This window comes from Oncorhynchus kisutch, unplaced genomic scaffold, assembly GCF_002021735.2.
Source record: "Oncorhynchus kisutch isolate 150728-3 unplaced genomic scaffold, Okis_V2 Okis06b-Okis10b_hom, whole genome shotgun sequence".
Taxonomy (NCBI): domain Eukaryota; kingdom Metazoa; phylum Chordata; class Actinopteri; order Salmoniformes; family Salmonidae; genus Oncorhynchus; species Oncorhynchus kisutch.
The window spans coordinates 11302658-11320068 of NW_022261983.1; the positions used below are offsets into that span (position 1 = coordinate 11302658).

Sequence of the window (17411 nt, forward strand, 5' to 3'; positions counted from 1 at the left end):
ATTCATTATGATAACATATTCATTATGATAGCAGATTCATAATGATATCAGATTCATCATGATAGCAGATTCATTATGATAACATATTCATTATGATAGCAGATTCATTATGATAGCAGATTCATCATGATAGCAGATTCATTATGATAACAGATTCATTATGATAGCAGATTCATTATGATAGCAGATTCATCATGATAGCAGATTCATCATGATAGCAGATTCATTATGATAGGGTCACCCAGACGGACCGAGCATTGCGTTTGGTTCGACTCAGGGGCGGGAGAGGTAACATGTTTTAGCCAATGGAAAAGGGCTCCTCTCAAGGGGTGATAACAGCCTTTAATTAAGTAGAGGATGCACAGTTTAAGAGGAAGGTTCCTGGTGTGTGTGAGGCCGGACGGTTTAAGGCGTCAGCAGTCTTCAGTTCGGCTGGCGCCTAGCCTAACTAACCTCGGCTGGTGCCTAGCCTAACAAACTTCGGGAGGCGCCTAGCCTAACTAACTTCGGGAGGCGCCTAGCCTAACTAACTTCGGGAGGCGCCTAGCCTAACTACGTGAGCCGAATCCGAACGAGTGCTCTCATACTCCCTTAAAAGACCTTTGCTTGAAAAATGAGAAAAGGTGGCAATAGTACTGTTTGTCCATTTTGAGATGACGTATATTTCCTCAAAATAGTCCGAATTAATCTAAGATAACTCAAGAAATCCCTTGACGTTTTGCAGAGGAGATTTTAGTCTCGTAATTTTACATTTGTAATTTTTTTAAATTTTATTTAACCTTTATTTAAGTGAGCAAGTCAGTTAAGAACAAATTCTTACATCTAACTAAGATGTTTGGTGCAGCATTTCTCAATGAAAAAATGCATGAAAACGAGTCATTACAGAATCATTACTGTTGACCAATCACCAACGAAGGAGCTTAGACTTCGGCTCCGAACTTCAGCTTGCCTCCAGAAAGGCTGCTCCCAAACAGCCGGAAAAACCCTCACTGAAGTCCAAAACAAACAAAAACGTCACTAAATGTCATCATAATATTTACACAAACTCTTCCGAACTGTTTCGGTTGGGAAGCATGCGGACGTCTGTTGTCGAAATCATTTTTTACTAAGAAACCAACTATTTGGGATCTTTGTCTCATCTGCAGGCCTGTGACTTGACTTTGTTTTAGCTTCAAAGTGGGTGACATGTCTTAAGAGGAAAAAATTGCGGACATCAGAACTTTTTCAAATCCGGCTAGTCTCATGCAAAGAGATCACAGGCTTGACTAGTCAGATTTACGGGGGAGTGATCAACCGCGGCTCTATCCATGGTGCTGAATCTATGCTATTGTTAATCTGTTTATTATACACAGCATCAGATATGCCACAGTAAGTGGGTTATCATAATATAAAAACAGCCACAACCTTTCCAAATCCCCCTGATAGCCAGGTACAATGGGAGAGAAAAGGACTTAACAACCTTTCCAAATCCCCCTGATAGCCAGGTACAATGGGAGAGAAAAGGACTTAACAACCTTTCCAAATCCCCCTGATAGCCAGGTACAATGGGAGAGAAAAGGACTTAACAACCTTTCCAAATCCCCCTGATAGCCAGGTACAATGGGAGAGAAAAGGACTTAACAACCTTTCCAAATCCCCCTGATAGCCAGGTACAATGGGAGAGAAAAGGACTTAACATCCTTTCCAAATCCCCCTGATTGCCAGGTACAATGGGAGAGAAAAGGACTTAACAACCTTTCCAAATCCCCCTGATAGCCAGGTACAATGGGAGAGAAAAGGACTTAACAACCTTTCCAAATCCCCCTGATAGCCAGGTACAATGGGAGAGAAAAGGACTTAACAACCTTTCCAAATCCCCCTGATAGCCAGGTACAATGGGAGAGAAAAGGACTTAACAACCTTTCCAAATCCCCCTGATAGCCAGGTACAATGGGAGAGAAAAGGACTTAACATCCTTTCCAAATCCCCCTGATTGCCAGGTACAATGGGAGAGAAAAGGACTTAACAACCTTTCCAAATCCCCCTGATTGCCAGGTACAATGGGAGAGAAAAGGACTTAACAACCTTTCCAAATCGCCCTGATTGTCACGCCCTGGTCAAAGTAATTTGTGTTTATCTTTATGTATTTGGTCAGGCCAGGCTGTGGCATGGGGTTTTTGTAATTGTGGTGTGTTTGTCTTGGGGTTTTGGTGGTGGTATTGGGATTGTAGCTTAGTGGGTTATCTAGCAAAGTCTATGGCTGTCTGGAGTGGTTCTCAATCAGAGGCAAGTGCTTATCGTTGTCTCTGATTGGGAACCATATTTAGGCAGCCATATTCTTTGAGTTTGTCGTGGGTGATTGTCCTTAGTGTTGTTCCTAGTTCTTTATTTATTTACACCAGTATCGGCTGTTTCGGTTTTCATTACGTTCTTTGTTTTGTAGTGTATTGTATTGATTCGTGTTACGTTTGTTTGATTAAACATGGATCGTAATCTACACGCTGCGTTTTGGTCCGACTCTCCTTCACCACACCTAGAAAACCGTTACACTGATAGCCAGGTACAATGGGAGAGAAAAGGACTTAACAAGTTGGCTACCATGTTTCAGTCGAAGGTAGACTAAAACTAATATTCACTAGGCTGGAATAATAACCACACCATATATTACCGCTCAGCCAACAGCGCTTCATAGGCCTACTTTTAAAACCAGGCTACATCAACTAAGTGAGGTATAATTATGTCACACTCAGGTTGAACAGGAATACCCAGGATGCCCGGGAGAAACTTGCCATTTTCTTGCAGAATTGGTAGATTTGATGGAAAATATTCCTCCTTCATCAGAACCATATGGTCCTGACAGTTTTAGAGAGCGTATCCAGCCCAGGATCCATCTGAAGGTCTTCTGCAGTTCATTCCTTCAGCCGTTCGCTCTGCGCGTTGGGTTTTGGCCTAACAGTCCAGGTTAGAATAACCATCCTACACCTGGCCTAACAATCCAGGTTAGAATAACCATCCTACACCTGGCCTAACAATGTCTGTGATGATATGGCCATTAGACTATATAGTCATTGAGTGATAGATGCCTCTGTTACTCTGACAGGCAGGGATGCTGTTGAGTGATAGATGCTTCTGTTACTCTGACTGGCAGGGCTGCTGTTGAGTGATAGATGCCTCTGTTACTCTGACAGGCAGGGATGCTGTTGAGTGATAGATGCTTCTGTTACTCTGACTGGCAGGGCTGCTGTTGAGTGATAGATGCCTCTGTTACTCAGACTGGTAGGGATGCTGTTGAGTGATAGATGACGACACTAGAAACAACTCATGTTCAAGTCACTAGGCAAGAACAGTCAGTGAACTAATTCATCAGCTCTATCCATAGTATCATTTAGGAAAATACTTTTTCGGACAATTCAATTGTTCTAAAAGATGCATGATTAACTTCATGTTGACAAGCACTTTGCTGTAAACTTCCCCCCTCTCTCTCTTTCTCCTCCCTCATGTACCTTCTGTGATGCAATGAACAGCATGAAGGACTGTATTTAAACAGCCAATGTCCATCAGTCATATTTTACAGCCATTTCCTTTTCTTGTTGGCTGAGTTCCCAGTGTATTCTCTCTCTCTCTCTCTCTGTCTCTGTCTCTCTGTCTCTCTCTCTCTCTCTCTCTCTCTCTCTCTCGTTCTCTCTCTGTCTCTCTCTCTCTCTCTCTCCCTCTCTCTGTCTCTCTCTCTCTGTCTCTCTCTCTCTGTCTCTGTCTCCCTCTCGTTCTCTCTCTCTCTCTCGTTCTCTGTCTCTCTGTCTCTCTCTCGTGTTCTCTCTCTCTCTCTCTCTCTCTCTCGTTCTCTCTCGTTCTCTCTCTCTCGTTCTCTCTCCATTCTCTCTCTCTCTCTCTCCCTCGTTCTCTCTCTCTCGTTCTCTCTCTCGTTCTCTCTCTCTCTCTCTCGTTCTCTCTCTCTCTCGTTCTCTCTCTCTCTCTCTCTCTGTCTCTCTCTCTCTCTGTCTCTCTCTCTCTCTCTCTCTGTCTCTGTCTCTCTCTGTCTCTCTCTGTCTCTGTCTCTCTGTCTCTCTCTCTGTCTCTCTCTCTGTCTCTCTCTCTGTCTCTCTCTGTCTCTTTCTGTCTCTGTCTCTCTCTCTGTCTCTCTCTGTCTCTCTCTGTCTCTTTCTGTCTCTGTCTCTCTCTCTGTCTCTGTCTCTCTCTCTGTCTCTCTCTGTCTCTCTCTTTCTCTCTCTGTCTGTCTCTTTCTGTCTCTGTCTCTCTCTCTGTCTGTCTCTGTCTGTCTCTCTGTCTCTCTGTCTCTTTCTCCCCCTTTCTTTCTCTCACTCACTCACTCACTCACTCACTCACTCACTCACTCACTCACTCCATCCGGCTCCTGGCCCTGTGAGTTGGATCTTAATGAGAATCTCTAGACAACTGCTGTGCTCTGTTTGGGTTTGTGGATGCATTAACGATTTGCCAAGGATCTGTCTTTCTGTCCATTTACTGGCGTCAGAGGAGGGCTTCTGCAAAATATAAGCTTTCTGGAGCTTCCTGTGGATTGTTGGCCGGGCCTCTCGTTTCGTTGTACCCACCTCTCTCTCTCTCTCTCTCTCTCTCTCTCTCTCTCAACCCCTCTCTCTTTTTGTTGTCTCTCGTCTCTCTCCTTCCCCTCTACTAGGGATACATATTTTCCGGTTTTATTTTCCCTGTCATCCCCCCTTCTGCCCTGTCATCCCCCCTTCTCCCTGTCATCCCCCCTTCTCCCTGTCATCCCCCCTTCTGCCCTGTCATCCCCCCTTCTCCCTGTCATCCTCCCTTCTCCCTGTCATCCTCCCTTCTCCCTGTCATCCTCCCTTCTCCCTGTCATCCTCCCTTCCACCCTGTCATTCTCCTTTCTCCCCTGTCATCCCCCCTTCTGCCCTGTCATCCTCCCTTCTCCCCTGTCATCCCCCCTTCTCCCATGTCATCCCCCCTTCTGTTCTGTCTCGTCTGTCTTTTCTCTGTCCCTGTCTCATCTCGGCTCTGTCCTGTCTCTGTCCTGTCTCTGTCTCATCTCATCTCTGTTCTGTCTCATCTCTGTTCTGTCTCTGTCCCTGTCTCGTCTCATCTCTGTCCCTGTCTCATCTCATCTCTGTTCTGTCTCTGTCACTGTCTCATCTAATCTCTGTTCTGTCTCTGTCCCTGTCTCATCTCGGCTCTGTTCTGTCTCATCTCGGCTCTGTCCTGTCTCTGTCCCTGTCTCATCTCTGTCCCTGTCTCATCTCGTCTCTGTTCTGTCTCTGTCCCTGTCTCATCTCTGTTCTGTCTCTGTCCCTGTCTCATCTCATCTCTGTTCTGTCTCTGTCCCTGTCTCATCTCGGCTCTGTTCTGTCCCTGTCTCTGTTGTCTCTTCTCATCTCTGTTCTGTCTCTGTCCCTGTCTCATCTCTGTTCTGTCTCTGTCCCTATCTCATCTCTGTTCTGTCTCTCTTCCTGTCTCATCTCATCTCTGTTCTATCTCTGTCCCTGTCTCATCTCTCTTCTGTCTCTGTCCCTGTCTCATCTCATCTCTGTTCTGTCTCTGTCCCTGTCTCATCTCATCTCTGTCCCTGTCTCATCTGTTCTGTCTCTGTCCCTGTCTCATCTCTCTTCTGTCTCTGTCCCTGTCTCATCTCATCTCTGTTCTGTCCCTGTCTCATCTCGGCTCTGTTCTGTCTCATCTCATCTCTGTTCTGTCTCTCTTCCTGTCTCATCTCATCTCTGTTCTGTCTCTCTTCCTGTCTCATCTCATCTCTGTTCTGTCTCTGTCCCTGTCTCATCTCATCTCATCTCTGTTCTGTCTCTGTCCCTGTCTCATCTCATCTCTGTTCTGTCTCTGTCCCTGTCTCATCTCATCTCTGTTCTGTCTCTGTCCCTGTCTCATCTCATCTCTGTTCTGTCTCTGTCCCTGTCTCATCTCATCTCTGTTCTGTCTCTGTCCCTGTCTCATCTCATCTCTGTTCTGTCTCTGTCCCTGTCTCATCTCTGTTCTGTCCCTGTCTCATCTCGGCTCTGTTCTGTCTGTCCCTGCTCTGTCTCTGATGTTGCTGGGAAGAATCCGGTCATCTATCTGCCTATCAGCATCTAGTGTCAGCCATCCTTCTGGCTCTGACAGAGTTGTGTTCTATGTGAAGGAGGATGGTGTTCTTTCAGTAGCGTTGCCTAGCTACAGTACATGAACATGGACGAGTTCATGTTATTCAGACTTCAACATATTACTGATTATTAACTTCAGTGATGGTCTTGTTATCTGCTAGAGACCTATGAGACTGAACCTGATTATTAACTTTAGTGGGGGTCTTGATATCTCCTACAGACCTATGAGACTGAACCTGATTATTTAACTTTAGTGGGGGTCTTGATATCTCCTACAGACCTATGAGACTGAACCTGATTATTAACTTTAGTGGGGGTCTTGTTATCTCCTCCAGACCTATGAGACTGAACCTGATTATTTAACTTTAGTGGGGGTCTTGATATCTCCTACAGACCTATGAGACTGAACCTGATTATTAACTTTAGTGGGGGTCTTGTTATCTCCTACAGACCTATGAGACTGAACCTGATTATTAACTTTAGTGGGGGTCTTGATATCTCCTACAGACCTATGAGACTGAACCTGATTATTAACTTTAGTGGGGGTCTTGATATCTCCTACAGACCTATGAGACTGAACCTGATTATTAACTTTAGTGGGGGTCTTGATATCTGCTAGAGACCTATGAGACTGACCCTTCAGGTAGAAACTGAATAACAGCAGGACCATTCAACAGAGTCTGGGTATCTATTTCAAGGCATTCAACAGAGTCTGGGTATCTATTTCAAGGCATTCAACAGAGTCTGGGTATCTATTTCAAGGCATTCAACAGAGTCTGGGTATCTATTTCAAGGCTTACCATTTGAGGCGTTCAAAGAGACAATTTGTAGAAAATAAAATAATTTATTGTTGCAGTAGTACCATGATCATGTGGTTATGATGTGTACAGTGAGTTTCAGCACACAACAACACAGGTGATTAAAGTGTCCTGATGGACCTTGGATGTGATCAGGGACCTTCTTCCAAACGTTTCCATCCCGTTAGAAATGTCCCATCATACTTGGGTCAAAATGAATATTACAATACAACAAATGTGGGTATTTATCTGCATGTTTACGTGGAATTAAAGCCGAAATCATATTGTAAAGCGTTGAAACCCCCACATTCAACGTTCTGCAGCTGCAGAGGAATGTACTGTAGCTGTAAGCAGACAGATTACATTATGCAATACTTTTTTCTAATGAGATTGATAACATTACCATTACAGAAGTGATTGATATAGATACCATTAAGAAATAAATATCTGTTCAACATATCACATATGTACATATAAAACAGCAACAATGTTTTGGGTTTAAGTGAGGAGAACATGGAAGGTGTTGAAGCCGTTGTAGCTGATTGAGTGTCGTGGAACCAGGAGTCATTTGTCCTGTTACAGTTGTCCCTTACGTTCGTCCCTGGTTCATATTTCCAGCCCACATGGAGTGTTTTTCCCTTTCATTGTGTCTTGTGTCATTCTCTGTAAGACACAGTCCGCTGATCCTTTGTGGCGTGGTACTGCTCTCTTGTTCATAAGGCTTCAATACTCATCTCCTGGTTCACGTGTCGTGGCTGTCCTGTAAAATACTATTATTAATGTGCCAAGCATCAGAAACATTCTGAATGATTGTCTTTTTTATTTTTTTATTTAACTCTCTCTCTCACTCTCTTTCTCCCGCTCTCTCGCTCACTCATAGACACACACACACACACACACACACACACACACACACACACACACACACACACACACGGGAGAGCGAAAATACTATCCAAGATGCCTGTAATGTTTACTATAATATCGAGAGAACACCTTTAAATATCGTTGTCATTAAGAAACAAGCTGAAAAAAATGTAAACGCGAGTAAAACCAACTACAACAAAATATTCCCCTTTTCACTATGAGCCAAAGTGAGCTGTACGGCGCTGGCCAGGTTACACATCCAATATAGTAGATGGAACCGTGCTGGACAGGATCATGTGAAAAGAAACTATCCAAGCCAGCACAGTAGGGCTCAGGGTCAGCCCTATAGTGTGAATGAGGGCTAGCTAGCCCAGTAGGGCTCAGGGTCAGCCCGATAGTGTGAATGAGGGCTAGCTAGCCCAGTAGGGCTCAGGGTCAGCCCGATAGTGTGAATGAGGGCTAGCTAGCCCAATAGGGCTCAGGGTCAGCCCTATAGTGTGAATGAGGGCTAGCTAGCCCAGTAGGGCTCAGGGTCAGCCCTATAGTGTGAATGAGGGCTAGCTAGCCCAGTAGGGCTCAGCTCTATAGGGTGAATGAGGGATAAAAAGAGACCTCTGGGATGTACAGTGGGGCAAAAAAGTATTTAGTCAGCCACCAATTGTGCAAGTTCTCCCACTTAAAAAGATGAGAGAGGCCTGTAATTTTCATCATAGGTAAACTTCAACTATGACAGACAAAATGAGAAAAAGAAATCCAGAAAATCACATTGTAGGATTTTTAATGAATTTATTTGCAAATTATGGTGGAAAATAAGTATTTGGTGAATAACAAAAGTTTATCTCAATACTTTGTTATATACCCTTGTTGGCAATGACAGAGGTCAAACGTTTTCTGTAAGTCTTCACAACGTTTTCACACACTGTTGCTGGTATTTTGGCCCATTCCTCATGCAGATCTCATCTAGAGCAATGATGTTTTGGGGCTGTTGCTGGGCAACACGGACTTTCAACTCCGTCCAAAGATTTTCTATGGGGTTGAGATCTGGAGACTGGCTAGGCCACTCCAGGACCTTGAAATGCTTCTTACGAAGCCACTCCAGGACCTTGAAATGCTTCTTACGAAGCCACTCCTTCGTTGCCCGGGCAGTGTGTTTGGGATCATTGTCATGCTGAAAGACCCAGCCACGTTTCATCTTCAATGCCCTTGCTGATGGAAGGAGGTTTTCACTCAAAATCTCACGATACATGGCCCCTTTTATTCTTTCCTTTACACGGATCAGTCCTCCTGGTCCCCTTGCAGAAAAACAGCCCCAAAGCATGATGTTTTCACCCCCATGCTTCACAGTAGGTATGGTGTTCTTTGGATGCAACTCAGCATTCTTTGTCCTCCAAACACGACGAGTTGAGTTTTTACCAAAAAGTTCTATTTAGGTTTCATCTGACCATATGACATTCTCCCAATCTTCTTCTGGATCATCCAAATGTTCTCTAGCAAACTTCAGACGGGCCTGGACATGTACTGGCTTAAGCAGGGGGACACGTCTGGCACTGCAGGATTTGAGTCCCTGGCGGCGTAGTGTGTTACTGATGGTAGGCTTTGGTACCAGCTCTCTGCAGGTCATTCACTAGGTCCCCCGTGTGGTTCTGGGATTTTTGCTCACCGTTCTTGTGATCATTTTGACCCCACAGGGTGAGATCTAGCGTGGAGCCCCAGATCGAGGGAGATTATCAGTGGTCTTGTGTGTCTTCCATTGCCTAATAATTGCTGACAGTTGATTTCTTCAAACCAAGCTGCATACCTATTGCAGATTCAGTCTTCCCAGCCTGGTGCAGGTCTAGAATTTTGGTTCTGGTGTCCTTTGACAGCTCTTTGGTCTTGGCCATAGTGGAGTTTGGAGTGTGACTGTTTGAGGTTGTGGACTGGTGTCTTTTATACTGATAACAAGTTCAATCAGGTGCCATTAATACAGGTAACGAGTGGAGGACAGAGGAGCCTCTTAAAGAAGAAGTTACAGGTCCGTGAGAGCCAGATACTTATTTTCCACCATAATTTGCAAATAAATTCATTACAAAATCCTACAATTTGATTTTCTGGATTTTTTTTTCTCACTTTGACTGTCATAGTTGAAGTGTACCTATGATGACAATTACAGGCCTCTCTGATCTTTTTAAATGGGAGAACTTGCACAATTGGTGGCTGACTAAATACTTTTTGCCCCACTGTATGTTCCTACTGGGAGCAGTGTGTTAAACGTGGTTCAAACGAAAGAGGAGAAGCCCCGCGGTAGGAGGGCTGCTGCGTGGAGGAACAGCCCAGGCTGCTTGGAGGCCTACTGCTGTACAGGAGGGTCCCGTGCTGGCTGGGGGGTTCAGACACAGAACAGGACAGCAGCGAGGGAGTGGGAGTCCGGCTGCCCTTTGGCCTGAATAGTGTGCCCTGACCCTGGGGTGCCAGACCCTGGATGAGACCCCCTTGGCTACGGAGCCCCTGGAGGCCCTGGGGCTGGGGGGATGGAGAGAGGGCCCGGGGGCAGCAGGGGGGGTAGTGGGGGCAGGGGTGGAGGGTGTCTCGGGGTGGTGTTGGTGGTGGGCTGGATGGGATCTTGCTCAGCCAGGGGTTGGGGGTGCAGTGGCTCTGGCTGTGTATATCCGTAGGCCGGGGGGCGAGAGACGCCCTTCTGCTGGCGGCGCCAGGAGTTATAGTAGGTGGGGTCACTGATGTAGTGGTTGACGAAGGAGTGTGTCTTCTGTTGCCCGCCCCGGTTCTGATCCACCTCGTACTCGCTGTCGCTACCCTGGGGTCGGACAAGAAGGAATAGTGGTTTTAGTTGAGGAATGAAAACTTAGTGGATAGGTGTAGATACTAGCTACATCAAACACAGTTTCAGATGAGGAGTGAGAACGGTGGGTGTAGATACTAGCTACATCAACACAGTTTCAGATGAGGAGTGAGAACGATGGGTGTAGATACTAACTACATCAAACACAGTTTCAGATGAGGAGTGAGAACGGTGGGTGTAGATACTAGCTACATCAAACACAGTTTCAGATGAGGAGTGAGAACGGTGGGTGTAGATACTAGCTACATCAAACACAGTTTCAGATGAGTGAGGACTCTAGTCAGTGGGTGTAGTTAACTCAAAGCAAACACACAATAAGAAGATTAAGACTTCCTATGGGAATTATGATTCATTGTCAACCTGATTTACTAACAGCTTTGTTCTACAGGTCTAAAGGGCATGATTACAGACACGTTATAATGGTCTTCATCTAACAAAGAAAAGTCGAGACTGTCGATTAGGCCGCTACTATCTGAGATCTGTCGCCAAGCAGCTAACACACAGGTGACAGACAGCTAACACACAGGTGACAGACAGCTAACACACAGGTGCCATCAGCTAACACACAGGTGACAGACAGCTAACAGATAGCTAACAGACAGCTAACAGACAGCTAACACACAGCTAACAGACAGCTAACAGACAGCTAACACACAGGTGAGACAGCTAACAGATAGCTAACACACAGCTAACAGACAGCAAAAAGACAGCTAACGCACAGCTAACATACAGCTAACAGATAGCTATCACACAGCTAACAGACAGCAAACAGACAGCTAACACACAGCTAACATACAGCTAACAGACAGCAAACACACAGCTAACGCACAGCTAACACACAGGTGACAGACAGCTAACAGACAGGTGACACACAGCTAACAGACAATTAACAGACAGCTAACACACAGCTAACAGACAGCTAACAGATAGCTAAAACACAGCTAACACACAGGTGACAGCGAGCTAACAGACAGGTGACAGACAGCTAACACACAGCAAACACACAGCTAACAGACAGCTAACACACAGCTAACAGACAGCTAACACACAGCTAACAGACAGCTAACAGACAGCTAACAGACAGCTAACACACAGCAAACAGACAGCTAACACACAGCTAACAGGCAGCTAACAGGCAGCTAACACACAGCTAACAGGCAGCTAACAGACTGCTAACAGACAGCTAACACACAGCTAACAGATAGCTAACACACAGCAAACAGACAGCAAACACACAGCTAACAGACAGCTAACAGACTGCTAACAGACAGCAGGACCTCACCCAAAGCCCTGAGGAGCACCGATCTGATACGTGTAAACAAGAGTCTCCTATAGATGGACAGAGAACAATACAACTATCACAGGAGGATGGTAGCACCTCAATTAGGGAGATGGGCTCGTGGGTAATGGCTGGAGCGGAATGAGTGGAATGGTTTCCATCTGTTTGATGCCATTTCATTCGATCCGTTCCAGACATTATTCTGAAATGTCTTCCACTCCATTGGACTTTATTTCATCTTATGAGAAGAGAGGGAGAATGCTGGGAAGAGAGGGAGAACACTGGGAAGAGAGGGAGAACGCTGGGAAGAGAGGGAGAACGCTGGGAAGAGAGGGAGAATGCTGGGAAGAGAGGGAGAACGCTGGGAAGAGGGGGGAGAACGCTGGGAAGAGGGGGAGAACGCTGGGAAGAGAGGGAGAACGCTGGGAAGAGAGGGAGAACGCTGGGAAGAGGGGGGAGAATGCTGGGAAGAGGGGGAGAACGCTGGGAAGAGAGGGAGAACGCTGGGAAGAGAGGGAGAACGCTGGGAAGAGAGGGGAGAACGCTGGGAAGAGGGGGAGAACGCTGGGAAGAGGGGGAGAAACGCTGGGAAGAGAGGGAGAACGCTGGGAAGAGAGGGAGAACGCTGGGAAGAGAGGGAGAACGCTGGGAAGAGAGGGAGAACGCTGGGAAGAGAGAGAGAACGCTGGGAAGAGAGGGAGAACGCCTGGGAAGAGGGGGAGAACGCTGGGAAGAGAGGGAGAACGCTGGGAAGAGAGGGAGAATGCTGGGAAGAGAGGGAGAACGCTGGGAAGAGAGGGAGAATGCTGAGAAGAGAGGAGAATGCTGGGAAGAGAGGGAGAATGCTGGGAAGAGAGGGAGAACGCTGGAAGAGAGGGAGAACGCTGGAAGAGAGGGAGAACGCTGGGAAGAGAGGGAGAACGCTGAGAAGAGAGGGAGAACGCTGGGAAGAGAGGGGAGAATGCTGAGAAGAGAGGGAGAATGCTGGGAAGAGAGGGAGAATGCTGGGAAGAGAGGGAGAACGCTGGGAAGAGAGGGAGAACGCTGGGAAGAGAGGGAGAACGCTGGGAAGAGAGGGAGAACGCTGGGAAGAGAGGGAGAACGCTGGGAAGAGAGGGAGAATGCTGGGAAGAGAGGGAGAATGCTGGGAAGAGAGGGAGAACGCTGGGAAGAGAGGGAGAACGCTGGGAAGAGAGGGAGAATGCTGGGAAGAGAGGGAGAATGCTGGAAGAGAGGGAGAATGCTGGGAAGAGAGGGAGAATGCTGGGAAGAGAGGGAGAAATGCTGGGAAGAGAGGGAGAATGCTGGGAAGAGAGGGAGAATGCTGAGAAGAGAGGGAGAATGCTGGGAAGAGAGGGAGAATGCTGAGAAGAGAGGGAGAATGCTGGGAAGAGAGGGAGAACGCTGGGAAGAGAGGGAGAACGCTGGGAAGAGAGGGAGAATGCTGGGAAGAGTGAGACCGCTGGGAAGAGAGGGAGAACACTGGGAAGAGAGGGGGAACTCTGGGAAGAGAGGGAGTGTTGGGGGAGAGAGATGAAGGTATGGGACTCTGTCAACGGTAACATCTGTCTTCCAACACCCTGGCTGTCTGTGTTTGCAGGTACCTGTACAGCATAGTAACAACATTGTTCAACCCAACTCTGAATAAACACTGCTCTCTCTCCCGGGAGCCCCAAACTACTGTTATTCTACTCCCCTGCATGGCAGTCACTGTTTACCTGACACTAAGACAATAAATGAACTGTCTCTCTCCTGCTGGAAACTACAACATCTGTCTGTCTAGCTAATAGACCATGAATACTGCTGAGGGTACAGGGGATATGATGACACACACCACACACCACACACACACACACATTTAGATTGGTTGTTCTTTGGTAAGATAAACTTAAATGTGTTTGTTTGACCTGATCGTACGATGTGCTGACATATGTGACATAATGATTGTTGTGCACAAAGGAGCCAACTAGAAGGAGGCTTTGTTTTACAGCATAGTGAACCTTCTCAATGTCCCTGAACAGTGTGTTTCTCTATTCTACATGCTACAACCTGGGTTCTCATTGTATTGTCTTCCTCATCCTGGCTGGAGCTCTGTGTGATTGAACCTTCTCAATGTCCCTGAACAGTGGGTTTCCTATTCTACATGCTACACCTGGGTTCTCATTGTATTGTCTTCCTCATCCTGGCTGGAGCTCTGTGTGATTGAACCTTCTCAATGTCCCTGAACAGTGTGTTTCCCTATTCTACATGCTACACCTGGGTTCTCATTGTATTGTCTTCCTCATCCTGGCTGGAGCTCTGTGTGATTGAACCTTCTCAATGTCCCTGACAGTGTGTTTCTCTATTCTACATGCTACAACCTGGGTTCTCATTGTATTGTCTTCCTCATCCTGGCTGGAGCTCTGTGTGATTGAACCTTCTCAATGTCCCTGAACAGTGTGTTCCTCTATTCTACATGCTACACCTGGGTTCTCATTGTATTGTCTTCCTCATCCTGGCTGGAGCTCTGTGTGATTGAACCTTCTCAATGTCCCTGAACAGTGGGTTTCCCTATTCTACATGCTACACCTGGGTTCTCATTGTATTGTCTTCCTCATCCTGGCTGGAGCTCTGTGTGATTGAACCTTCTCAATGTCCCTGAACAGTGTGTTTCCCTATTCTACATGCTACACCTGGGTTCTCATTGTATTGTCTTCCTCATCCTGGCTGGAGCTCTGTGTGATTGAACCTTCTCAATGTCCCTGAACAGTGTGTTTCTCTATTCTACATGCTACACCTGGGTTCTCATTGTATTGTCTTCCTCATCCTGGCTGGAGCTCTGTGTGATTGAACCTTCTCAATGTCCCTGAACAGTGTGTTCCTCTATTCTACATGCTACACCTGGGTTCTCATTGTATTGTCTTCCTCATCCTGGCTGGAGCTCTGTGTGATTGAGCCTGGTGCCAATGTCCCTGAACAGTGTGTTTCCCTATTCTACATGCTACACCTGGGTTCTCATTGTATTGTCTTCCTCATCCTGGCTGGAGCTCTGTGTGATTGAACCTTCTCAATGTCCTGAACAGTGTGTTCCTCTATTCTACAATGCTACACCTGGGTTCTCATTGTATTGTCTTCCTCATCCTGGCTGGAGCTCTGTGTGATTGAGCCTGGTGCCAATGTCCCTGAACAGTGTGTTTCCCTATTCTACATGCTATACCTGGGTTCTCATTGTATTGTCTTCCTCATCCTGGCTGGAGCTCTGTGTGATTGAGCCTGGTGCCAATGTCCCTGAACAGTGTGTTTCCCTATTCTACATGCTACACCTGGGTTCTCATTGTATTGTCTTCCTCATCCTGGCTGGAGCTCTGTGTGATTGAACCTTCTCAATGTCCCTGAACAGTGTGTTTCCCTATTCTACATGCTACACCTGGGTTCTCATTGTATTGTCTTCCTCATCCTGGCTGGAGCTCTGTGTGATTGAACCTTCTCAATGTCCCTGAACAGTGTGTTTCCCTATTCTACATGCTACACCTGGGTTCTCATTGTATTGTCTTCCTCATCCTGGCTGGAGCTCTGTGTGATTGAGCCTGGTGCCAATGTCCCTGAACAGTGTGTTTCCCTATTCTACATGCTACAACCTGGGTTCTCATTGTATTGTCTTCCTCATCCTGGCTGGAGCTCTGTGTGATTGAGCCTGGTGCCATGGAACTGCTACACACTGACACGTCCAGTACCTCAGATTAACATGACATTTCCTGTTCGAGTCTGAGAATTAACTGGTACTGAAGCCATGACAGGACATGAGGGATTGAGACGTGAGAATCAGACCAGTCCTTCCTTCCCATGGGAGAAATAATAACTCAATAAACACACAGAGAGAGAGAGAGAGAGAGAGAGAGAGAGAGAGAGAGAGAGAGAGAGAGGGAAGAAGGGAGAGAGGGGAGAGAGAGAGAGAGAGAGAGAGAGAGAGGGCGAGAGAGAGAGGGAGAGAGGGAGAGAGAGGGCGAGAGAGAGAGAGAGAGAGAAGAGAGAGGGAGAGAGGGAGAGAGGGCGAGAGAGAGAGAGAGAGGGGGAGGGAGGAGAGAGGGCGAGAGAGAGAGAGAGAGAGAGGGAGAGAGAGAGGGTGAGAGAGAGAGAGAGACAGAGAGAGAGGGGCGAGAGAGAGAAGAGAGAGAGAGAGAGAGAGAGAGAGAGAGAGAGGGCGAGAGAGAGAGAGAGAGAGAAGAAGGGGAGGAGAGAGAGAGAGAGGGGCGAGAGAGAGAGAGAGGGAGAGAGAGAGAGGGCGAGAGAGAGAGAGAGAGGGAGAGAGAGAGGCAGCAGTGCCCACCTTTGCCCGGACTCTAAAGGACATCGCTCTCACCCAACGTATCCCCAACACTCCACACAGGAGTAACAGATCAATAGAACCACCCACCCAGACCAGCGAGACACCTCCCAGATCTGCAGGACTCCCCCTGGACCTACACATAGAGGACCCACGCCAAGAGGAAATTACATCCAGACCACAGTACACCCAGACACATCGACCCCCACCCCAACCAATCAACACCCCCCACGTCAACCATGCCCACACCATTAGGCCCCCCTCAGATCAGACCTATGCCACTCCTGCCCACCCCATGCACGCCCACCCCCGCAAGAGGGCCTCAACATGGGAGCCACACATACGGCCCAGGTAGTGAGCGGGCAAACAGTCCCAACCCCACTCTCAACCACTCGCCCAAGCCAATGCATGTAACCCAGATGCCAGCAGGCTTTGCTCACACTTACTGGCCTGAGGCTAAACCACGACGCAACATCATTGGACACTCTATGGAACAAAAAGCCTTCACTATATTATCCTGGAATATCCAAGGCCTGAGGTCATCTGCCTTTGGCCTAAAGAGCAGAAACCCGGACTTCACCAAAGAAATCGGTAATACAGACATTGTCATCCTGCAAGAAACCTGGTATAGAGGAGATGGACCCACTGGTTGCCCTCTAGGTTACAGAGAGCTGGTAGTCCCATCCACCAAACTACCAGGTGTGAAACAGGGAAGGGACTCAGGGGGTATGCTAATTTGGTATAGAGCAGACCTAACTCACTCCATTAAATTAATCAAAACAGGAACATTCTACATTTGGCTAGAAATTCAAAAAGAAATTATCCTAACAGAGAAAAATGTCCTCCTGTGTGCTACCTATATCCCCCCACTAGAATCCCCATATTTTAATGAAGACAGCTTCTCCATCCTGGAGGGGGAAATCAATCATTTCCAGGCCCAGGGACATGTACTAGTCTGTGGTGACCTAAATGCCAGAACCGGACAAGAACCTGACACCCTCAGCACACAAGGGGACAAACACCTGCCTGGAGGTGACAGCATTCCCTCCCCCATATGCCCCCCTAGGCACAACTATGACAACATAACCAACAAAAACGGGTCACAACTCCTGCAGCTCTGTCGCACGCTGGGTATGTACATAGTCAACGGTAGGCTTCGAGGGGACTCCTATGGTAGGTACACCTATAGCTCATCTCTTGGCAGTAGTACTGTAGACTACTTTATCACTGACCTCAACCCAGAGTCTCTCAGAGC

At 47.1% G+C, this 17411-nt stretch overlaps 1 protein-coding gene across 1 annotated transcript in view; it reads right to left on the reverse strand.

Annotated features, from left to right (window-relative positions):
- Positions 1 to 10211: 10211 nt before the first annotated feature.
- The window catches only part of LOC116359871 (protein sidekick-2-like), a 66689-nt gene continuing 59489 nt past the window's right edge, over positions 10212 to 17411 (reverse strand). The window contains exon 30 of the mRNA XM_031813744.1: positions 10212 to 10529. Within this exon, the coding sequence (XP_031669604.1) occupies positions 10212 to 10529 (318 nt within the window). The remainder of the gene's footprint in view (positions 10530 to 17411) is intronic.